A 25,103-nucleotide genomic window follows, 5' to 3' on the forward strand; every position below is an offset into this window, starting at 1 on the left:
ACAAAAGACTGATACATCACATGTTATAGAAATGAGTGTATCTCCTCTGTGTAGGAAACACAATGAATGGCAAAATGAGAAGGTGCAGGAATAGTCCTGTGGGAAGCTCCAAATATGTAATTAAAAGTGCAAGACAAATATGTAGTTGTATTGATAATTTTGCTTGCAGTTGGCTCAAGTATGCTCCCATTATCTGGTTTATACTTCTTGGACATACTTTGCCATTACATCAAATAGTTCATTATTTCATTCACTTCATAGATGGGCTATAGCTCAGCCGCAGGAACATGCATTGGAGGTTATCAGCCCCACATTCTGTCCCTTGTATGTTGGGGTATGGCTGGGCAAGACCACTGCCTAAAACCCTGGAGAGTTGCTGTCAGTGAATGGAGATGAGACCCAGGTGGATTCAGAGGTGCTTAAAGTTTTTCCAGTTACACCTCTCAGAACTGGCAATACTGGTTGAAATATTCTGGGAGCTGTAGTAAAGTACGCTGTTTCAACTTTTCTAATCTCTGGTCTAATGCATTTTCATGTGTTCCTCACTTTATGTGTGTATTTTTCTTTCTGCAGAGAATTTTAGCAGGATGGGCTAAGTGGTAAACAGAAGGGAGGCAACACAGTGAATGTGCTTTGAACCCCCCCCACCCCCACACAGATTTTCTGTTTTTAACTTTCCTAGCGATAGAATTCTGCCCTGAGCTAGTTGTTCAAAGTGAACATGTACTTAGGTTTCTAAAGCTTCACGGGTAGCAGCCACCTTTATCCCCTGAAGATGATATCACACTCATGTCTTACAATTTTGAAATCAGATTTACTATATCCATACTATCTTACATTTTAAAGATTGTGTTTGTGTGAGCTAAGTATCACCTGTTTCTACAATTTAAGCTCAATAGTTTTCTCATCTCTCTCTCTCTCTCCTTGTATAACTGCCGTTTATTACACTGACTCGGGGGAAAGGAATAGCAAAACGGTTCAGATGTGATTCTGATATCTAAGTTGCTTTAGGTAGTAGAAGAATGAGATGACGGGAGCTTTTAAACTGTTGTTAGCATAAGTGAGAGAAGCTGCGACAGCTGCTAGTTTCATATATTTCTGTGAAAATGTTACAGGTTGCTGATGTCATTGTGTTGCCTAGCAACAGATTTTTTTCTAGTTCAGAGACTAGAGTCCTCATTAGGGTAAAGTAGATGGTTTTGCTGATGATTTGAGAATAGAGAACTGAGAGTTAAGCTCTGTGAATCTCTTTTATAGAAAGAATAATCCTTTGCAAGATTTAAGGCGGCCATCATGGAGCTTTTGCTAGAGAAGGAGCAAGGAACAGTTTATAAAACAGTAATCCCTGCTCTAGGTATTTTTTTTAAAAGCAAACTTGATACTAAAATAGTAACAATCTAATCAGAGTCTTCCATCTTTATAGAATTACTCTGACTAAAGCACAAAGGATATTTTTTTGGAAATGATTAAACGGTAAAGGGTTTACCACTGAGAGATACAATTACATTTTGTAACATCAGTTTGTATCTCTAGAGTCTATTATGCATCATTTATAAGCACTGCGACAGTGAAAGCAAATAAGGTGCTTATGATTCAGATAAGACCGGGAAGTACATTTCATGATTGTGTGGGTTTTTGTGTGCATCTTTATTACATAATGCCTGATCCATGTTAGGTGGAAAGAGGGGTATAATTGGGAACAATGTCCAAGGTGCTTCTTTTTTTGCTTAAAAATGCCTGCCTGAAAAAAAAGGGAAGCCGAAGAAGTTTGGCAATCTTGGTTTCTCTAGCTGGTAATCTCTTCCTTCATCCTGTGTAGTGTGTTGCTGGAGCTTGACATTGCTAAGAGGGGATCTGTTTGAGGCAGAAATGTAGATCATATACTTTAGAAATTAATACAATCAAAGCTTTCAGAATTAAGCAGCAACTGCTCTAATTTATACCAGAAGGTTTCCCTCATGTCAGGGTAGGAAGGAGAGCCAAATACTTTGTTGTTCATTTTTCCTCTGAATTAAGTTTGCTTAACTTAATTAGTAAATGCGTCACCACAGTGTCTGGAGTTCTGTGAATCTTGTGGATTTTGTAGTGTTCTTCTGAACCATGAAGTTCACCTACTCCAGGTAATTGATGCTCCATTGTTTTGCACCATGAAGGAGAAGAGGCTGAGTGTGTGTTCCTGGAATATTTCCTTCCCCCTATTACTGTTTCATTTGCTTCTGACCGTTTGTGCTAGATTCATGTACTTCCAAGTGCTCAGCTGGCTTTTATGGAGCTTAACAAGACTGTGCACACATGGGCCCTTGTTGGAAAATGCCAAGACAGTTTAACTCACGAGTGGGCAGCTGTGGTTCTCCGCTAGTTTTTGGGCCAACATCACTCCCAGGGCCCTTTCACCGTGAGTGATGTTGACTGAGGCTGATGGGAAGTTCCTTTTTCAGGCATAAAGAGGGTCACAGTTGTGGAAACCTGGTTTAAATCAGTTCACAAAGCTGCATCATAGATTATGTAATGTGGAGATAGTTTAGCTTTTTCTACTGGAAATTGCCTTAAAACATGACATGTAACATGAGTATTTTTCACAACACAAGTACAGTGGGGTCTTGACTTAAGAACGGCTTGAGTTAAGAACATTTTGACTTAAGAACCACTCTCATAGGAAAATATTGACTTGACTTACATACTTAGATTTGAGTTAAGAACTGAAAAAAACCACGTGGGAGGCAGGGAAACTGCAAAATTTGAACTTTCAGTTAACTGTTGGCCAGTGAAAAGGGTGCCTGTCTGCTTCCTCACTCCTCCCAGCATTTAGAGAGTGGATTGGAGACAGTCTTCAGACTGCCTGGTACTGCCTGAACTGTACTTTCCCTGCCTTCCCTGAACCTTTCTTGACCTAAGAAAAAAAGAAACAAAATATCCCTCTCTAGTGGTCGAAGGCAGAATAGCAGCTTCCCATTAGTTTCTATGGACGGAAAAGAGCAGATACGGATCAAATGATTTTCAATGCATTCCTACGGGAAATGCAGATTTGACCTGAGAACTTTTTGACTTGAGAACCGCCTTCCAATACGAATTAAGTTCTCAAGTCAAGACCCCACTGTACATAGAAGATCCGCTCCGCATGGCGCAAAGCTACTGCCGCAGTTGCACTGTGCCTGCCCACCCAGATGAGCTCAGGCAGTCTACATAGAGGCTGAAGGGGAGGGGTTGAGCTAGGAGCATTTATTAAGCTGGCTCTCCCCTCCCCACTGCACAACCTCTTTTGGCGGCAGGACATCATGGACCACCCACTCACCCTTGTAAGTAAGAATGAGAGTAGCTGGTCGCTTGCGGGCCAGATGGGATTTTTTGACTTGTCTCCACAATTGACATGTGATAGGAAACACGTGTGTTTTCACCCATACAATTCTTACTTCCTGGTTATTAGGTAATATTAGGAGGACACACTAATTAGGTTGCAAGGGTTGGTAGTGCAAAAAATAAAAGAGTTTTGGTGAGTTCCATTGGGACACCTGAGGAGGGTATCAGTCATCCCATCTCCCTGATTGGTTGAACAAGGAGTTATATGAAGGAGAATGGGAACTAAAGGAATCTCCCGGGCAGCAGTGCACCTGGGGTCACAAGGCTTGGTGACTGAAACAGTGGAGGGATTCCTGCAGTGGAGTGGCTGAAGACATGCTAGACAGAGGTCGGTGTGCTTCAGTAATAGGAACTCGCCCGTTGGTGGCCTGATCCGGTGGTAAATGGTACACCGGACTCAGAGGATGATTTTCGCACTACAGTAGCCCCCCTTGCGGTAAGGGGAAATCAATGTTTAAATAGTTTAATAAAGTTGTGGCTCTAGTTTTATCCAACACCTGTGTCTCAACTCTTATTCCGGGCTGGGCAGGCAAAGGGAATTGCTGTACAGTGGTGCCCCGCATAGCGAGGTTAATCCGTTCCGGATTAACCTTCACTATGGGGAAACATCGTTAAGCAGAACGGGAAAACCCATTGGAACGAAGTTTAATGCGTTCCAAATGGACCCAAAACTCACCATTCTCTTATGTTTCCCCATGTTCTGGTGGCCATTTTGGGTGTCCCGGCGGCCATTTTGGGTAATGATGAGTTCACTAAAACTACCCCTTAAATTTACAGTATTTACTATGAAACAATATCAGAATTCATGAATCTGAAAGTAGAACTATTTTTGTGTCATTGGGTCTTCCACAGATATTGACAGAAGCCATAGCAAAGTATCAGTGGAAACATCTGGAAGTACACTAGGAATGATATATATTGTGTGCTAATAACTTGAAAAGAAAATAGAAGTTTTCTTAATATTTGAGTATTCTTAACACGCTAGGGTGTTTCCTGAAAAGAAATGAAACAATATAATCAAATAGTATAAGTATAATAACAAACCAGCACAACATTTTAATGTATTTTTATGCATTTAACCTCAAGGGACTTCAGTTTTTCAAGATCTTTTCATCATTGGCTTGTGAACATTCCATGAGATTTCTAAAGCCTATGTAGCTTTATATTTATACATTTTGGTAATATATTATTTTCTTTGCTGACAAAATTATTGCTTTTCAGTTAGACTGCTTTTCCCTGCTGTTGGCTATTCTCATATCTGACAGATTGTGCATGTAGCAGAATTAGCTGCGGTGCACAAGGTATTCTGCCAACAGTTGTAACTATGCTATTCATATTTCAACTCTTAGCAGGCTTTTTTTTGTTGTTGTTTTTTTGAGGTGGGTTTTACTTCTTTGTGTGAAAGCAGAAAAGCTCATCTTTTTCACTCACTTGTGCACTGCTTCTGAATCTACGGGAGTGTTTGTTCTAAAAAGCAAAAGTCTGTTGCTTATATACCACTCCATAGTGCTTAAAGCACTCTCTGGGTGGCTTACAATTTCATTATGCGGGCTACACATTGCCCCACTCCATCAAGCTGGGTACTCTATTTACTGACCAGGGAAGGATGGAAGACTGCATCAGCCTAGAGCTAGCTACCTGAATCTGTTGAGATCAAATGCAGCTTGTGAGCAGTGTTTTGACTACAATACTGCAGTTTAACCACTGTGCCATGATACTCTAGTATCTCAACCACGAGGCAGGATCTTACAGGATTCATGAGAAGAATTTACCCCAAAATTTACCCAAATATTTACCCACATCATCCTCCATTCTTCATCATTTATTCTTTTTCCTAAATCTTGTTCCTACACTGACTTCAGTCCTTCTTTTTCACTCTCTTCTTCTTCTAAGTCAAGCAGGAATCTATAAATTTTACTCGCTGCTCCCTTTACGGAATCAATCATCTGAATATCTTCATATGATAATAGAAATTGTTCATCCTTCGTAAATTCTCTGCCATTATTATATTTCTTTACCCATTCATTAGTCCATCTTTCTAATTGCAAACAGTTCAACCATGAAATATTCTTATTCTGAAGGATTTGTTTCATTTGATCTTTTGATCACATTTTATACAACCAGTCTTTTAATCTAATCACTTTTTTTCTTTAAACAATTCTACATAAACTTTCATATTGACAGGAAAATTCTCTATTTCAGTGAGTAGTCCTAATGGAGAATTAAACAGTCATAAATTCTTTCTATACTTATACTAGGTGTTTAACATTGTCTTTAAAAACGGGTTATTAATTTCACTTATTTTATATTTCTTGATTTTACCAAATAAATATTTTTCAGTATCTTCCTGTAATTCTGATGATTCCATTTCCCACCAAATTAAACTTTCTGGATTATATATAATTTCCCCAATAAACCTCAACTGATTAGCCAGATAATACAGTGGTGCCTCGCTTAGCGATGTTAATCGGTGCAGCAAAAATCGCTGCTAACGGAAAACATCGCTAAGTGATTATAAAAAGCCCATAGGAATGCATTGAAACCCCTTCAATGCATTCCTATGGGCTTAAAACGTACCTTTAAGCGAAAATCCTCCATACGGCAGCCATTTTCGCTGCCCGGTATGTGAGGAATCCGTCCCTAAACACAGCAGGCGGCCATGTTTTTTTTCCAGTGGCCATTTTGGAACCGCCAATCAGCTGTAGGAAAAAGATCGCTATGTGATAATCGGTAAGCGAAACAGATTACCGATCATCGCAAAGCAATTTTTTCCTATTTAAAACGTCGCAATGCGATCGCTTTTCTCGATCGCAAAATCGTCATCGCTAAGTGGTTTTGTCGTTAAACAGGGTGCTCGTTAAGCGAGGCACCACTGTAATTTTTTCTGTTTGGTATACGTATACCACCTTTTTTTCATTGTTTTATTTATACGAATCCTTTTTTTAAAATTCTGGCTCTCTTCCCTTCATTACAGTATTTATGAATCATTCCTTGCCAAAATTTAAAATCAACCTATGTTAGCTGTATTGGTAACATTCTAAAAAATTTTTAATTTTTGGCAAAATTTTCATTTTTATCAATGCAACCCTTCCAAGCCAAGAAAGTTTTAAATTAGCATATTCCTCTAATCTCTTTTTAATTTCTTCTTTTAGTTTATTATAATTATGTTCCTTTATCTTTTGAGTATCTTTTACTAAATCTATACCTAAATATTTAACTGTTTTACATATCTTAAAATCATATTTATCAGGAAACCTTTCTTGTTCTATTTTATTATGATTAAACAACATTATTTCAGATTTTTGCCAATTTACGTGTAATTTAGTTATTTTTTTCAAAATTTTTAGTTTGTTGATGGTCTCTATAATCTCTTCATCGTTTATCTCTTTTTGTAATTCTCTTCTATCATTCTCTAGTAATTTACTCTTAACATTTTCTATAATATAATTTTCTATATCTTCTTTCTTACTATTTACCTTTATATAAGTTTTGATAAAATTCTTGTAGTATCTTTAATTTTTCCTTCATTAAGCTACAATTCTTTCCTGATTTATCTTTGATCACGCCAATTATATTTTTTGATCTTTTAGTTTGAGCTATCCTAGCTAGTAGCTTTGAATTTATATATATTCTTCTCTCAGTTTTTTTATTCTACACAATTCTCTTACAGCAATTTCTCTCATAATTTATTTCATTTTGTCCCATAACACTCCTATTTTACTCCCACCTGCTTCATTAATTGACCATATTTCCATCCATTCTTTCTTAACTCTATCCACTACAGTGGGGTCTTGACTTGAGAACTTAATCCGTATTGGAAGGCGGTTCTCAAGTCAAAAAGTCTGTAAGTCAAGTCTCCATTGACCTACAGTGCATTGAAAACCGATTAATCCCGTAACAGGCCGTTTTTGTTCCATTTTGGTTTTTTTCTGGTCTGTAAGTCAAATCTCAGTCTGCAAGTCAAACCTAAATTTTGCGGCCAGAGAAGTCTGTAACTCAAAAAGTCTGTAAGTCAAGCCGTCTGTAAGTCAAGGGTCCACTGTATATCTATGTACTGAAAAATATTAAAATCTATTCTCCATTTTCTAGCTTCTTGATAGTTTTTCCTAACTTTCATCTCGATCATCATCAACCCATGATCCATTATTTTTATCACATTAATATTTGTATCTGTTACTTTTGATATTAAATTTTGTGATATAAACATAAAGTCTATTCTTGAATAACTATTATGTACAGAAAAATAATATGTAATCCTTCTTTCATTCCCCTTATATTCTCTCCATATATCTTTTAAATCTGTAGCTTTCAATATCTTACTCAAGAGGGTACTTCTTTTATTCAAATCATCTTTTTTTACATACAGATTTGTCCTTTACCTCACTGGTTCTTAACCTTGGGTTACTCAGGAGTTTTGGACTGCAACTCCCAGAAGCCTTCACCACCAACTGTGCTGGCTGGGGTTTCTGGGAGTTGCAGTTCAAAAACATCCGAGTAACAAAGGTTAAGAACCACTGCTTTACCTTATCCAAAACCATATTGAAATCTCCTGCCATAATCACATATCACTTTCTAACCTTCTCCATCTCTTTAGGCACGGTTTTATAAAATTCTCCTTGGTTCATGTTTGGTGCATAGACATTTAGTAATGTGTAATCTTCTTCCCTCATTTGACCCTGTATTGCCAAATATCTACTATTATCTTTTACTAATTCTTTTACTGCAAATCCACAATGTTTAGATATCAATATTGCTACTCCTTTGGATTTGGAAGTCCCAAATCCTTTTTCATAAATGTGTATATTTTGTAATTTCAGTTCATTAACTACATCCTTTGATTCCTAGAGCCGCCTAGAGTGGTCCTGAGCTGACTAGATAGGCGGGATATAAATAAATAAATAAAAATTGTTTCACCCTACTCTATTTTTTTCTGTATAAGCCTATATTAATATAAATATTTTAAACCATACTTAAATGATAGAGGTTCCCATCCTTTGGGGTTCTGGGGAACATTTTTACATTTGAGAAACTATCATGGGCATTCCACAAAATGGCTGATGCAAAGGCCTCGCTTGTCTCTGTCTGTCTGTCTGTGATCAGCAAGCAACCTAACCTCTGAATTGAATCCAAGAGCCAATCAGGATACAGGTCAAAAATTCCTATCTGGCCCCAGAGGTGACTGGATAAACTCACACTGGAATATAGAGTGGGTGGGTGGGTGCCAGAAAAGGAAGAGGATGGGGAGCAGGGGGAACATCCCTTAAATAACCTAACGTTCCCTCCTCTCACCCGATTGCTCTCATGAGACCAAAAGGTTTCGTGTTATCCAGGGAGGGGGGCAAAGGTGAGCTGCACCGCCGAAGCCTTAGCTCAGCAGCAGCTCGAGCGTATGTACAAGTCCAGTCAACAAACACCTTGAGAAACGCACACCATAAACCCAGTTGATTCTGACTCAAAACATGAGACACATCCAATGCTCTCTGCTTTTCCTTAAGTTCTGCATGCTTACCACTCACCATCAGCAACTTGGTTCCCTTTGCAGACATTTGATCAGGTGGCTGGCTGCCTGGAAAGCAGCCTTAAAGTCACCATGCACCCTGCTCTGTTATTCCTCTTCTCCATCCCATGTGGGCCAGAGGCATCCTGGGAAAAGGAGGAGAGGTAGCCGAAGCCTTTTGTTTTCCTTTCTAGCCAGCCCAGTCAAGCATGGATGATGACTCATGGTCCAAGGGATGTGGCACCTCGGCTTTTAGTGGTGGACAGAGAGACCCCTTTCCCTGCTTGTACCACGGACTGTCTTAAGTTACCTTATTAGGAGATGCTTAACAAAACAGAGTGTTTGGCTGATTATGCAGATTGCTAAATTTATTCAGTCACCCAATATCACATGTTTTATATTTAGCCTTGAAAAATACTTCTCATGCTGTGCTATTCCAAGTTTCTGCTTGACTGCTGTATATTTGCCTATTTTCAGAAGTTCCACTGTGAATCTCTGTTCAAGCCTCACATTTGAGCTTTTAAATGGCACCCACCTATTTCGTGGAAGATTAGCTTTCAGACTGTGTCATGGTATGGTGGTTCATTTTAAAAATGCTTATTATGATTTCCTCATTCTTCCACACTTTTTTGGTTCTGTCATGAAAACTCCTTCCCTTCCTTTCTTTTCTTTCTTTCATTTTTCTAATTGTTTAACCTTGTCTATATGCTTCTATTTTTCCCCTCTTTTTGTGTTTCAGCACCTTTTCATCTCTGGTTATTAGCTCTGCTTCCTGTCATTTTTCTCTGCCATTTATTCATTGTTCCTTTTGATCATGGTCTCTGGCTTCCGTACTACGATCTTTTCCCACTTAAGTCCTCCTAGTCATGGCAATAACAGCTTCTACTGCTCTTTTCTCTCTTGTTTAATCTGGTCACACCTTGGGCTGCTTTTTGTGTAGTGCAGCTGTGTCTTGAAGTAGCCAGCGGTACAGATTGCTTAAAGGGGGAATTTGTTTTTGTATTTTCAACTTGTCCTTGGCTCATGTTCAAGATTCTTCATCCTATGCTGCATGGAAACAGGAAAATCAAAGTGTATCCAGAGTGAGGATATAAACTGGAAATTTGCATGTGAAATGGTTCACATAGTCCATCAGCAGTGGATGCTATCAGGTGCCTTGAAGGCTGCCTGGACACAGTGCTGGATTGGACAAGGAAGAATAGACTGAAACAGAATCCAGAAAAGATGGAGATCATGTTGCTGGGAGGGTCCTCTCCCTGTCTGAAGGATATTTCCCCTAAACATGGGGGATTTACCCTCCCTGTTAAGGATCAGGTGTGCAGTCTGGGTGTGACCCAGTGCTGACTATGGAAAAACAGATCTCTACTGTGGTCCGCTTAGCCTTCTACCAACTTTAGTGAATTGCACCTTACCTATATGACAGGTCCCTGGCAACATTGGTCTACACTAGGCATGGGGCTGGAAAAAAAGGATCACGATATTCGTAAAAAAATAGCTGATTCATTAGATATCCCTTCATATTCGTCAGTTTCAGAGACCCTGACAAATATGAAGGGACAAATATTGCCCCATTTTTATTCATCCCCCATAAGAAGAGAGGGAAGGCTAGCCTTCCCTTTCTTCCTATGGCCTTCCCATTCTGCCTGTGGGCCTGCCGATCAGCTGATCGGTGGACCAATAGGTAGCCAGCCAGCCCCACAGCTGCCACCCCACATCCGATCTCCCATCCCCTTCCTCTCCCTACCTTAGCTGCTGCCACCATCTGGCGCTGCCGTCATCCATCGCTGCCCACTGCGGTGGCCTCCATAGCCACAGCTTGCAGTAAGGGACACTGGCTGTTTTTTGCCAAGATGGCGGCTGCGGCTTCATTTAGGGTAGGGAAGCTGCAGCTGCCATTTTTGAAAAGGACAATATGGATTCCCTTAGCCTGCCTTAAGGGAATCCAGGCTGCCCTTCGCAAAGATGGAGGCTGCAGCTTTCCTGCCCTAAGTGAAGCTGCAGCTGCCATCTTTGCAAAGGACAGTCAGTGTCCCTTACTGCAGGCTATAGCGCCATTGTGGTGGTGGCAGGTTGTCAGTAGTGGAGCGGTGGCAACAGGAGGGCAGTGACAGTGGAGCAGCAGGGGTGGGGGGGGCGGCAGGGCGGCAGCGAGGGGGCAGTGATTTTTTTCAGTACAACCTCTGGCTGCCTAACCCACCCATGAACTGAACTGTTGGTTCATGGGGGGAGCTTTGTGCTTCGTGATTCGTCAACTTTGTAGTCTAAACATTGGTAGTCTCAAAAATTAACTATTGCACTTTACATGGGACTTCCCTTGAAGCCGGTGCAGAAGCTCCAGTGGGTCCAGAATGTGGCGGCCAGATTGGTGGCTAGTTTGAGGAAGTTTGATTATATCACCCCAGTTTTGGTTCAGCTGCACTGGTTACCAATCTGCTTCCATGCAAAGTTCAAGGTCCTGGTTTGAACATATAAAGCCCTAGATGGTTTGGGTCCTTGCTGCTTATCTGACTGTCTTCTGCCAAGTTTGACTGCCTATCTCTCCCAGTCCTCACAGACCTCATGTCTGTGGGTGTTAACTCCCAGAGAAGCTTGGAAAATGGCAGCCAGAAACAGAGGCTTCTCTGTAGTGCTGTCTATATGGAATGCTCTCACATAGGAAATACAGCAGGCAATATCCCTCCACATCTTTAGAAAGCTCCTAAAAACTATTCAGATAAGTCTTTGTGGGGAATCTCTTTGAACAGCTTAGACATTGGAAGAAGAAAGACAGGAATGATGCAATATTGTAAAATGTTCTGCAAATTGTTTTGCTGCATGTTTTAGATTACAATTTATGTTTGTGATAGTTTATTGTTTATATTATTATACATGTACATTTAATTTGTTTGTACACTGCCCAGAGTAGCAATTTGTTAGATGAGCGGTGTATAAATCGAATGAGTGAATGAATGGCAATATGTGAACATCTGGTCCCCAGAATTTGTTCACAACTGCGCTAGCAGCTTTTTTGAACTAGCAGCTTGAATTGAATGCAAATCAAGATGGTGGGGGGAAAGTATGATTAATTTTTTTTCTTTAAATTTCTGAGACAGGTGTCACCCCATATTTCTCCTGGGAGTGCAAAGTAGTCTCAGGAATCCCAGAACATAAGCCACCCTCATCTAAAGTCCACTGCATTACTTTCCTTAAATGGCCATTTTCATTTAATGTGTTTCAAAGCTGATTGTTTCACCAGCTGGGAGTAAGACAAATACAGACATCTTCTAAAACATTATTTTCATCTTGTGTTACAGAAACAGGATCTTCAATAACAGCTTCCTGCATCGGCTTGGGAAATTCTTTAACACCTTCCCCAGGACAGACAGGAAAACGAGTGCCAGGATACAATGGTAATATTGCAGAATAGAATCATAGAATCATAGAATCATAGAAAAGTGAAGTTGGAAGGGGCCTACAAGGCCATCAAGTCCAACGCAGGAATACAATCAAAGCATATCTGCCAGGTGATTATCCACGTTTTTCTTGAATGCCTCCAGTGTTGGAGCACTCACCAACTCCGGAGGTAACTGATTCCACTGTTGTACTGCTCTAACAGTTAGGAAGTTTTTCCTGATATTCAACCAAAATCTGGCTTCCCTTAACTTGGCCCTATTTTTGAGTGTTCTGTACTCTGGAATGATCAAGAACAGATCCTGCCCCTCCTCTGTATGACAGCCTTTCAAATATTTGAAAAGTGCTATTATACCACCCGTCAGCCTTCTTTTCTCAAGACTAAACATGCCCATTTTTTTCAGCTTTTCCTCATAAGACTTGGTTTGGAGCCCCCTGATTATCCTTGTCACTTTCCTCTGAACTTGTATGCCGTTACGATAAAAGTTTTGGTTGGTTTATTCTTTGTAAGCTCTTGGTTCATTATAGAGTGAAAAAACAAAACTTTGTTTAAAGTTGAAAGGCTGCTTTATTTGATAGTTGAGAACTAAGCTAAGCAAGCTTTGATTGGTCTTCCTTAGCTGCTTTAACGTATCTGTTCAGTAGTACCAATGGTAGATGACCAACAAGATAGATCCCCATATAATAGACACTTCCTGTTCATTTTCTTGTCTTATCCAATTTAGAAATTATACAGTTCCCCAATAGTTTCTGAAGTTGCAGTAGCCTCCATTCACAATCACCAGCAGGTACCACATAGTGGCTGACATCCCCTTGGTGAAGTGGAGCATTGTAAATGCTGATGATATCAATAGTAGGCTACGTTAATCTTTAAATTCAATTTAATTTAATTTCAAAATCACTGCTGCTGATTCTGGTGGTGGTGATTTTTAGATAATAAGGGCTTTCTCCCTTTCACTCCAAGGTGTCCAAAGGATTTGGCTAAGGAGCACTGGAACCTGGTGGCTGAGGGAGAGATAGGAAGTTTTAAATAAAATAAAATTAAAGATTAATATCACCTGCTGGTGACATCATCAGAATTTTTGACATGCAGGTCTGCTAACAGGATTTCAGCCAGTATAACATAGATGGATGTTAGTTCAGTTTATGCCCAGAAGTCACCGATGCATATAGTAGGAAAGGGGAATCTCAAACCCTTGAAAGCTTCTGTGCTTTCCCCCAATCCCACCTCCTGTACTATGGAAAGCATGGGAGAGGAATCCCTTCTGTTTGCCTGATCAATAGTCAAAGGTGGAAGTGGGGATTCGCCTGCATGCTGCTCCTGGTTCATCTTCACTGCTGCCATCTGAGCCTCAGCCTGGGGCTCCAGTTGCAAACATCACCTAAGAGCTTTTCCCTGCCTGAGAAAGAGAGAAGGTGGGCGAACCCTTGTTCCCAATCAGAGCACAAAATGACAAAATGTATCAGCACATCATTTGTTGGACCAGTCTTGCCCATCGTCCTGATGTCATCTAGGTCACAGAGGCCTGTGTGATGGCAGAGAAGGGACATTTCCCACCATTTAGGTAACTACATGTGGGTTATTGATTCCATGTGCAGAAAAGCCTTGGGAAGTCAGTTGTGGGTTGAATTCCATAACATCAGAGAGAAGGGTGGGAAGAATTGGATCTGGAAATGTAATACTGCTTCTGCAGTCACCAATCAAGGGTATGCCTGAAATTTGAATAAGCAAACTGGGTCTGCTTTATGGTACAAGAAATGTAACAGAAAATGCAAACTATTAGGTTTGTGTCATCCTAATCCAAAGTTCTACACCCCCTTCTTTGTGTGCAAAGACTAACTGGTGTACTGTAATGTGAGTTGTCATGGTCAAGTCTATTTGTTATTGTACATTTAACAGCACTTGTTTATTCACACCGTGTAAAGATGCTGCTGCAGAATGTTGTATCTATAGCCTCTATAGATATATTTTAAGGTCCACAATGCCCTTTGAGCTCAGCAAGTGTACAACCATGTTAAATTTAAACTTGCCTGATGTCCACTTTTATCAGTAAAACAGTCTTCTGCTGAAGAAAGGAATGTTAAGCACATTATCTTGAACTTTCAGCATTTTTCTTTTAGCAGTAGAAAATACAGTCTTTGAACAACTATGAAAGGCAATAGCTGCCTCTGGTTCGAAAGACAATTGAAGGCAGAACAGAACATGTGCAATTGTAAGATTAGGAATGTTGGAATAAATTCATAATTTCTAACTGACCAAGAATACAAAATATTAGATATTGCTCTTCACATGTAATTAAGATCACCTTAGGGCCACTTCAGTTGAATAAGAGCTAGTGAGTTGGAAAACAGAGTTGAATGCTTTTATGTTAAGTAAAAAAAAATCTGCAGAAAAATGATTTTTAAAAAGTTAGAAACATTTTTCTTGCCAAGCCTTGATAATTATTGGGTTAAGACATAACTGTGCTTAATTAACTATGTTTTATTTAGCCAAGAACATGTGTTCATTCCCCCTCATATTTTTCCTTCATCCATTAATAATCATAAAAATAACTGTATGCCTTCAAGTCGATTCTAGCTTACGGCAACGTTTTCAAGGTAGAGAGTACTCAGAAGTGATTTATCATTGCCTTCTTCTGCTTCATGTGTTGTGCCTCCCCCCTTCTTTTGTTTAAACCTGGATGCATCTGAACTGGGGAACGAGACACTGTGTTTTAAACATCCATCATCGAAACTTCAATGCCAGTATAGGAGGGAAGGAAGTGTGCAGGTCCAGTGCTTGTTTCATTTTAGTAAATCAATCCTTGTTAATCTGAGATCGTTATGTTTGAACCAGCTCTGTGTGATGGGGAAAAGGGTGTCTGTGTGCAGTGTTTGTCTATGCAAAGAAACAGATATGACAGCAGTTGCAGTCTGTTTTCCTCTTATACGCACATAATCTTATATACATTCTTTTCAGAGTACTGATGAAAGGGTTAGTAAGTCTTCATCTTTTGCTTGTCATTTTAAAGGACATAGAGCTTTAATAAATTATGTAGATGCTGGCTCTTTTCTACATGCTGACTACAGCAGAATGAAGGTTCTGGCTCAATGAGGGAGTTCATGTTAAGAATTCCAGGTTCAAAACAAGCTAAAACATACTCATTTATGGTCCAGCCTGCCAAAATCCAGGCTATGGTGAGGCACAGAAAGATTGAACAAAGCAAGACAAAACAAAATCCCAAATACTGTACTGGGAAAACAATGCAACGTATCATGGAGCCAGAAAAGGCAGGTCAGGAGTTTAGGAGGAAGATGGCACACTGGAGAAGTCTGTTGAGTAGATCAAGCTAGAAATTAATAAGAATGGAACTCAAATGTTGCTTCAACAAAAGTAGAAACAGGCTGGAAACATATTCAAAGAAAATTGCATTTTCTGTTCCTGCAGTGTTATTTACTTTGTGATGCTTGTTTGTGCAATCAGACCTATAAAGGAAGTTTCTGTTTACATTTCAGTCATTGATCGATCATGGTGTATGCTCATGAAGTCCTCTGATATTCCAAGATTCAGTTCTTCTCATCTGTATTGCTCTTTGCTGGTGTCATAGAATCTCGGGGCTACGTTGCTCTGTCCAGCAAGAATTAAGATGCTTTACATTGCAGAATCATTTGGTGAAGAATGTGTTGGGAGGAGAGATGGTATTTGGATTACCCTGTCTTTTGCTTACAAAGTTTTCTGCAAAACGTAGTTCTGTGCTTTCTGGACAGGAACAGATGAATGTCCTTTTTTAAAATAGCACAGCAGTGGATGCAGGGGTAGGGTGCTCATGTAGGTATAATGGTCCTTTCCATCACTGTGTCATTTCTTTCTGTGATGAGGAACTGAGGAGCAGATTTTCAGTCTCAAACAGCTGAAACAAAGCTGGAAAAATGAAAAAGGTATGGCTGGGAGAATCATTTTTTTTTTTGTTTTTTTGTTGTTGCTGGTGGTTCGTCCCCCCCCCCCCATTAGATATTCCAGAATTTAGGGGGTTACAGCTTCCTAGATGTGGGATTACTGTAATATCTACTTCTGGCCCAAGACTGAGGTTTAAAAGGAGGTTCAAAACAGCCTGACAAGACCTGCTTTAGATTAAAGACATCCTTTCAGTCAAAGAGGCCTTGCTTGTTTCAGCAGCTGTTGATTGAAGTGGTGAAGGCTAGAGAAAAGTTCAACATGACATAAAGATGTTGGACAAATGGGCTCTCCCTGTGCTCAACCTTCTGTGTAGGCATCCGTCAATCCCAAAAGACTATGGTAACATGCTCTGAATAGAGGTCTTGGAACAGTGTCTACTGTGTCTGAGAAGGCCCTTTCAAGAGTGACAGTCCCTTCCACACTGATGACAAATACAATCTATCCCCTGTCCACCTCCCTGATTTTGCTGGTTTCTGGACTGCCTCTTTGCCTTGGCCTGCTGGACAAGTGCCTCTTCAAATTGGGAGAGGCCATGCTCCTCCAGGCTGAACAGTCAGATGTCAACGTTTCCCAACTCTTGAGGTCCATTCCTAAGGTCTTCAGATCCCACTTGCAGATATCCTTGTATCGCAGCTGGGTATCTGGGGCGCTTTCCCTGCACTAATTCTCCATACAGGAGATCTTTTAGAATCTGACCATCAGCCATTCTCACAACATGCCCAAACCAATGTTTATCAAGCTCAACATCTAGAGAGAGTCAGAGATCATTGAGCTATGGTACACAAAATGATGAACAACCTCCAATTCTTGTGTAGAGATGGTAATAGAGGGAGGTGAGTCCACACCCTGGCCCATGACTTGTGTTTTCTTCAGGCTGATTGTTAATCCAAAATTTTGGCAGGCCTTGCTAAAACGATTCATAAGTTGTTGAATTTGGCAGAATGGGAAACAGCAGCTGCATCATAAGCGAAGAAGAAGTCCCGCATGCATTTCAGCTGGACTTTGGTCTTCACTCTTAGCCTAGAGAGATTAAAGAGCTTTCCATCTGATCTAGTCTGGAGATAGACAGCTTCTGTTGCAGTTGCAAAAGTGTGCTTCAGCGTGACAGCAAAATAGATCCCAGACAGAGTCAGCATTAGGACACACTGTTTCACTCCGCTTCGGATGTCAAAGGGATCTGATGTTGAGCCATCAAAAACTGCAGTGCCCTTCATTCCCTCATGAAAGGACCTGATGATGTTAAGGACTTGAGGTGGACATCCAATCTTGGGAAGTATTTTAAAAAGGCCATCACTGCTAACCAAATCAGAGGCCTTTGTAAGATCAATGAAGGCCACAAAGAGTGGCTGTCGTTGTTCCCTACATTTCTCCTGCAACTGTCTGAGGGAAAATATCATGTCAATGGTGGATCTATTAGCTTGAAATCCACACTGTGATTCTGGATAGACTCTGTCTGCAAGCACCTGGAGCCTCTTCAGCACAACACGGGCAAGCAGCTGCCCTACAACACTGAGAAGAGAGATACCATAGTAGTTATTGCAGTCGCCTCTGTTGTCTTTGTTCTTGTACAATGTGATGAAGTTTGCATCCTTCATGTCCTGTGGTACTCCACCTTCACTCCAGCAAAGATAAAAGATTTCATACAGCTCAGTGGTAATGATCTCTTTACAGCACTTCAGCACTTCAACAGGGAAGTTATCCTTCTCAGGTGCCTTGCCAGAGGCAAGGGACTCCAAGATCACATTTATTTCTGCTGAAGTTTGTTCACTGCTGAGATCCACTGTTCCACCTGCTGCAGGGAGTGAAAGAATCCTGTCTCTGCAGCTGCACTCTTCAACAGGACCCATCACCCTCATTAGTGAATATGCACCCATTCATCTATGACAGAAATCAAAGACAAATTCTATGACGATCTGGCAGCTACTATTACAAAACTCCCTGTGAGAAAGCCATTTTCAGAGACTTTAACGCTAGAGTTGGTGCTGATCAAAATTCTTGGCCCGCTTGTCTAGGCTGTTGTAGCATTGGGAAAATGAATGAAAATAGCCAACACTTGCTGGAGCTTTGCTGTTATTGTGGTCTTTGTGTCAGCAACATGTTCTTAAATATGAAGCTTCAACACAGAGTCTCTTGGAGACATCCACGATCCAAGCATTGGCATCAGCTCAATTTGATCCTCACTAGATGCTCTAGCCTTTCTAGTATTATGATCACATGCAGCTATCAGTATCACAATCAGGGTGTTGATTATGATACTGATCACTTCCTGATGTGTAGGAGAGTAAAACTGTGAATAAAAAGATTGTATCACATGAAAAAAGAAGGAAGACCACGTATTGACCTCAGCAAGACTCACAATCAGAGAAAAGTGGAGGAATATGCCCAAGCGCTTCAGGAAACCTTTCCAGGCCTGGCTGATGCAAATGCACCTGAACGATGGGAACATTTCAAGAATACTGTTTATAACACCACCTTGTCCACATTTGGCAAGAAAACCAAAAAGATGGCAGCGTGGTTCGAAGTCCATTCGGAGGAGTTGATGCCAGACATGGGGGAAAAGAGGAGAGCCCTAGCAGCATACAAAGCCTGTCCTAGTGAGTACAACTTGCAGGTTCTTTGAGTTTCTCATAGCAAAGTCGCAGAGACTGCCAGGAGATGTTCTAATGATTATTGACTTCAGCTCTGCTCTCAGATACAGATAGCAGTTGACACGGGTAACATCAAGGGAATGTATGTTGGTATCAAGCAGGCTTTAGGTCCAATACAGAAGAAATCTGCTCCTTTGAAGTCTGCTACAGGCATGATCATCCAGAACCGAACACAGCAGATGGAATGCTGGGTGCAGTACTACTCTGAGCTATATTCTAGAGAGAATGTAGTAAGTGAAGAAGCATTAAATAACACTGAGTGCCTGCCTGTCTTGGAAGAGTTGGACAGTGAACCAACTTTAACAAAAATCAACTTTCTACTGCACCATTAATTCTGAGAGCAATTCCCCTTATCTTTTGGGAAAATATGGAACTGACCCTCTTCTGCTTACCATTAGAAGCAAGGTTTGAGTTTTGCTTTGAGATGAAATGGTGTGGAGAGTGAATGGAAGGACTGGAGTAGGATAGGATAAAAAGTGCAGTAGCTACAAACATTTTTATACATATATTCCAAGTTTTAAAAATGTAAGAACCCAGTGTGGGTATAGTGAGTAGAAGAAAGGACTAGAACTCAGAAAGCCTGAGTTCAAATTCTGTTTGACCATGGAAACCTACGGCTATGTTTATATGTGTAACTGGCAAAGCCATTCCTTAAATATCTCACTTGCTTAGAAAGGCCTATTAGGGTTGCTGTAAGTTGGTTCTGACTTGTTGGCATATAACAGAACCGATAAAAGAATAGCAAAAACATGGTGAAAGCCCAGGATATTAAGCTGTTTCATATAACATTCACGTAATGTTTGAGCTACACCAGATGTTTTTTAAATTATCTCTGTTTGGTAAGTTTTTTTCTATCTTAGAAGACAAGGGGATGGGCCAGGTGTGGCATATGGACTCCAGTGGGGTCTCCTTGCAGATCATAGTCCCCCCCCCTCCCAGCTTTACTGGAAAAATAATAGCACAATGTTTAAAATTGCTTCATCAGTTCCAGTTTTTTTTTGTTATTTTTATTTATTTATTTATTTTGGAGGGGGAGTCTATTTCACACCTCTTGAGACTTTATGGGGCGTCACTTGCCATAGTTTTAGAGTTGTTTTCTGCATGGGGTGAAGGGATGATGCAGCCCTCTGAGCCAGGGGACAGGAAAAAAAAGGACCCCAGCTTCTCAGATGTTGCTCATTCCTGGGCTAGGCTGTCCAATTCCATTTTATTATCTGGAGAGTTTTTTTTAAAAGGCTATTTATATTACAGCTTTGCATGTCTTTCTCCTCTGAGTCTAAATGTTAAAAATCATTTCCAGTCTAGTTTTCAAACATCGACCCTAAGATTATCCAATATGGACACTGCAAATGCATATAATTTTTTTTCTCACTTATGTTTGTCAGAACAATTAAGCTTCAAGCTCTTATGTCTGCTAAAGTGCTAGTTAGAGTTGAAAAGGGGAGGATAACCTTGTTCTTATGACCTCTTCTTGTACCCTTTCATTGCAGTGATGATTCTGGATGACAACAAGCAACCTGTAAAAGCGAAGACTTTAGGAAATATTGTGGTGAAGTAAGCAATTCATAACTTTGCAAGAAATGTGTAGTTTGGGCAATGGAGGTGGAGGGACAGTAGGAAAAATGTGGCTTAATAATGATGGCTATAGCTTTTGTGGCTGAATACATGTGTGACATTTCTACCTACTACCAGGGACATTGGTAAGTCTTGGGATTCAAGTCTCAAGTCCTTGGTATCAAGTCCCAAGCCTGAAATTTGAGTTGTGAGTTGCTTGCCCTACCCCTCAAGGCTTAGGACACAGGACTTGGTACCAAAGATTTGGGCCTCCTGCTGCCCACCTCCACTGCCATTGGTCTACTTCCTGCTGCTGCTAGGCCATTGCCTCCTCTGATGTACATGCTGACCAGATGATAGGCAGCATAGACAGCCGCTCTGAAGCAGGAGGAAGGCAGAGGGCCTTTCACAATGACACTCTAGCCTGCTGTACTCTGAAGACAGGTCCTCTGACCTGTCTATTCCTGCCTGCTGTACTCTGAAGGCAGGTCAGAGGACCTGTCTTCAGAGTACAGCAGGGTAGAGTGTCATTGTGATGCTCTATGGCAGGCTAGAGTATCACCATGAAAGACCCTCTGATGTGCTACACTGAAGATGGCAGTGGTGGCAGCAAATAGGCTGGTGGGAGCAGGAGGCCCTACGGACTTGACAACAGGACTCAGACAAGTGGATCTGAGTTGCAAGAAACCCCCAAGTCAAGTCCAACTGAAGTCATGGGTGTGACTTAAGTGTGACTCAACAGTGAGTCTCGGGTCAGTGTCCCTACCTCTGCCCATATAAGACAGCCAGGCCTACTGAAAGAGGCAGGGCATCTCTTTTGTCTAGTAGAAGTAGGAGGAGAACATTTCAAATGTTAACATTAAATTGGGAAAGGATTATGTGTTACAATAAATTTGTATTACTTGTGACATTAGAGCATTCCTTTATTTTGCCAGTTCAGTGATAGAATTTGAAAAGTTCTGAGTTGCCAAGAAACAGTCTCTAAGGAATTACTTACTTGGCTTATCAGGAATCTTGCAAAGGCTGGTTGCTGCTTCATTGATCTGCTGCAGTGTCTGTAGTTGTTCCACCTGGAAATATTTGAAAGGCAACCCCGATTCAAGGACAGTTGCATATGGAGCTTAACTGGAAAGGAAAGGTCTGTACACTGAAGGGTGCTATTACAGAGCAGGAGAACTGAGGTTTTTTTGTAGGTAAATGTAATTTCTCTGTGTAAAAAGTCACTTTACCTGGAGACTGTGTAAAGGTAGACAGGTGTTTCTGAAAACTGCTAATTGTACTTGGTTGCCCTTTTGTTGCTTCCAAATCCTGTGATTCAGAACTGGGATGTGTGTCAGATCTTTTCCTGTTTGCTGCTGAGATGTCCTTGTCATTGTCTTTGTTACAGAGAAGGTAGTCTGTGTGGTGTCTTGCATTCCTTTAAGACAATCTGTTCTTTCAGATTTGTTCTTCAATACACAACTGAGAATCTAATCCAGCAAGTTACTGTCTTGAGACGTCCTCTTCTTAAAACCATTCCATTCATTAATCAAATGGTCTATAGACCATTGATAGCAAAGTGGAAAATCCATATCTTTAAGAGAGAAGGGGGCCATTGTTTGTGCCCTACCCCTGTCCCCCAAGGCCCCCCTGTGTGGAGCATAGATATATTGGGGGATAAAATCTTTAAGTACTAACTTTTCTATGTGCAGACCTTGGTAGGAGCTGGAATATCCTGTGAAAACCATTACATGTAATTGTCACTGATTTACAGATTGTTCACATTTTCATTGAGTATTTTCCATAACTAATGTATTTCTAATAGAGGCATACTTCATGTAGCAGTCAGCCCATCATTTTCTCGTGCACTTTTTCCGTATTAGCACATTGTGTTCTAGGCGTGAGAATTAGCTAGCTACTTAGCAATAGTAACATCTTACATCTTGTGCACTATTGGAGCACTGACTGGGTTTCTCGTCTTCCTTTCTGCTTTCCTGCCCTTTTCAGCTTCCACTGCTTCTGCTTAAGATCTGATTAGGCTTCTGCTACCATGATACATGCCATTTGCATTTCTTCGCAGACTTACAGGTAATACTGTGGAGGTGACTGTTCTTTTGCTCAGCTGGTTATTACTTTGGCTTTAGTGTTTCCTCTTGTTTGGCATTACTCATAACAAGCAGTTGACACAGTATTAATGTAACTAATGGTCTAATCAACCCTGAGTGCTCACGGGAGGGACAGATCCTGAAGCTGAGGCTCCAGTACTTTGGCCATCTCATGAGAAGAGAAGACTCCCTGGAAAAGACCCTGATGTTGGGAAAGTGTAAAGGCAAGAGGAGAAGGGGACGACAGAGGGCGAGATGGTTGGACAGTGTCACTGAAGTTGCCAACATGAATTTGACCAAACTCCGGGAGGTAATGGAAGACAGGAGGGCCTGGCGTGCTCTGGTCCATGGGGTCACGAAGACCTAACTTTGGATCAGGAGGAAAATGAGATTGAAACAGGATTAAAATCAATTTGGGAACATGATTTAAAGACAGAAATTAGAACAGAGGATTGGATAAAAATTTGGGAGAGTTCTAAGATTAATGTTGGTAAGAATAAAGGAAATTTTTTAAAAAAGTAGTTTAAGGTGGTAGATGACTCCAGTGAAACTGAACATAATAAATTCAGACTATTCTAAGGCCTTTTGGAAATGTGATGAAGAAATTGGCATGCATTATCATATGTGTTGGGAGTGTAAATTGATTCAGAAATTTTGGAAATTGATTTTTAAGGAAATATGTTATATATTTGGGAAAAATATTGAATTTAACTCAAAAATTGCTTTGCTGTCAATTTTTGATAAGATAGAACTTGATTATTACTGAAAGAAATTGATTTCTAATTTTATGACAAGTGATAGATTATTAATAGCTAGGTTTTGAAAAGACAAAAATGATATTAAATTAGAAGATTCGTATGGTGAAGTATGGGACATTGCATTAAATGATAAATTGACTATCAAACTTAATATAAAGGGGGAGAAATAAGTTTGAATATTTTTACGGTATTTGGGGTAGATTTATTAAATTTGTATTAGTGAAAGGAAAGGGGAAAGCCTCTAAGCAACAATCAATACAGTTTTGGAAAAGAGGTTCGTAATAAAAGAATTACTCCAAAGGGTCCCATGGGTATGTATGGAGGTGCACTGGGTTTTAGATTGTTAGTCGGTATTTTGTATTATTTTGTGTTGATGTATTTGTTTTGGAAAATAACAATAACAACAACAACAATAATAAAGGATTTTAAGCTGTACAATTTCCACACTTTGCCAAGGAGATAAACATGTATTAATTTTTGGAAGCTAGCAAAAGAATGTTACATTTCCTCATACTCACTGGCAAGAATATGATGCATGGCAATTTCCTTCTGCAATTTTGTGTGTCTGTTTACGTAGTGCTTTAAACAGAAGCAGGCTGAGCAAACTAGGGAGGAGAATCCCCTAACTGCAAATACAAGAAAATAATTTCAGAAGTATGGAGGCAGGACTCCTTTTTAGCCACTCTGCTGTTGGAGCACCAAGATGGAAGACTAAACAGCACTAGACCTTGCTGCTGTAAGGAGGCTGCAGGGAGTGGACCTTGCTTTCTGGTCATGGGGAGAGTATTTGCAAAATTCTGTGTCCCCTGGCATGTTTTCCCAGAAACCATATGATTGTATCCAGACCATACGGGGAGATCATTATAATATAAAATATATTTTAAAAATGGGGGTGGGGAAATTATTTATTTATTGGATTTATACCCCACACCATCTGGCAACCAGGCCACTCTGGGTGGCTAACAGCAATATAAACAGTAATATTAAACATGATAAAAAATAAAATAATACATAGCCAACAGGATAAATTAAACAGATGGCAATGAAGGTGGTAAAAAGAGTGATGAAAAGGATGGCAAAAAGGATGGTAAAAGGGAGACAGAGATCTTAATGCTCAGGGGAAGCCTGGCAGAAGAGCCAAGTCTTCAGTGCTCATTTGAACCCATCCAGCTAGGGTACCAAGTGGATCTCAATGGGCAGGTTGTTTCACAGGTGAGGGGACAACCGCTGAGAAGGCCTGGCTTCTTGTTCTTTCCCTCCAGGCCTCCTTCGGGGTCAAGGCCACCCTGCCTGTGAAGAACGGGTATTACAGACAGATCTGGCTGGGAACAGGTGTTCTGATAGATACCAAGGTCCTAAACCATTTAATGCTTTGAATGTTATCATCATAACCTTGAAGCTGATGTGGAAATGAACCGGTAGCCAATGAAGGGTGGCCAGAGTGGGGGAGTTGTGCTGGAATTTCTTCACCCTAGTTATTAATCTGGCTGCTGAATTTTGGACCAGTTGAAGTCTCTGCATCAGCCTCAAGGGTAGCCCCACGTAGAGAGCACTGCAGTTGTCTATTCTTGAGATTACAAAGGCATGAATCAGTGTCGTAAGTGCCCCCATGTCTAGATAGGGATGCAGCTGGGCAATCCTCCGAAGATGGAAATGGGCTGCCTGGACCACAGATGCCACCTGGGTTTCCATGGTGAGATCCGGGTCCAGGCAGATGCCCAAGCTGCGAACCACACTCTTTGTGGGAAGAGTCACTCCCCCAAAGGAGAGGGAGTTTCCCAATCCACTGATGCCAGGGTTGCCCCGTGCAAGATTTCCGTCTTTTCCAGATTCAGCCTCAGTCAATTTGCCCTCATCCACTCCAGAACAGTCCCCAAG

General features: G+C 40.7%; 1 protein-coding gene across 3 annotated transcripts in view; it reads left to right on the forward strand.

Moving 5' to 3' along the window:
* Nucleotides 1-25,103, forward strand: part of ACSS3 (acyl-CoA synthetase short chain family member 3) — a 69,770-nt gene that overhangs the window by 21,203 nt on the left and 23,464 nt on the right. For all 3 annotated transcript variants that reach the window (XM_073000317.2, XM_073000316.2, XM_078376973.1), the window contains exons 10-11: nucleotides 12,148-12,243; nucleotides 20,320-20,383. In XM_073000317.2, the coding sequence (XP_072856418.2) occupies nucleotides 12,148-12,243; nucleotides 20,320-20,383 (160 nt within the window). The remainder of the gene's footprint in view (nucleotides 1-12,147; nucleotides 12,244-20,319; nucleotides 20,384-25,103) is intronic.

This window comes from Pogona vitticeps, chromosome 5 (assembly GCF_051106095.1).
Source record: "Pogona vitticeps strain Pit_001003342236 chromosome 5, PviZW2.1, whole genome shotgun sequence".
NCBI lineage: Eukaryota > Metazoa > Chordata > Lepidosauria > Squamata > Agamidae > Pogona > Pogona vitticeps.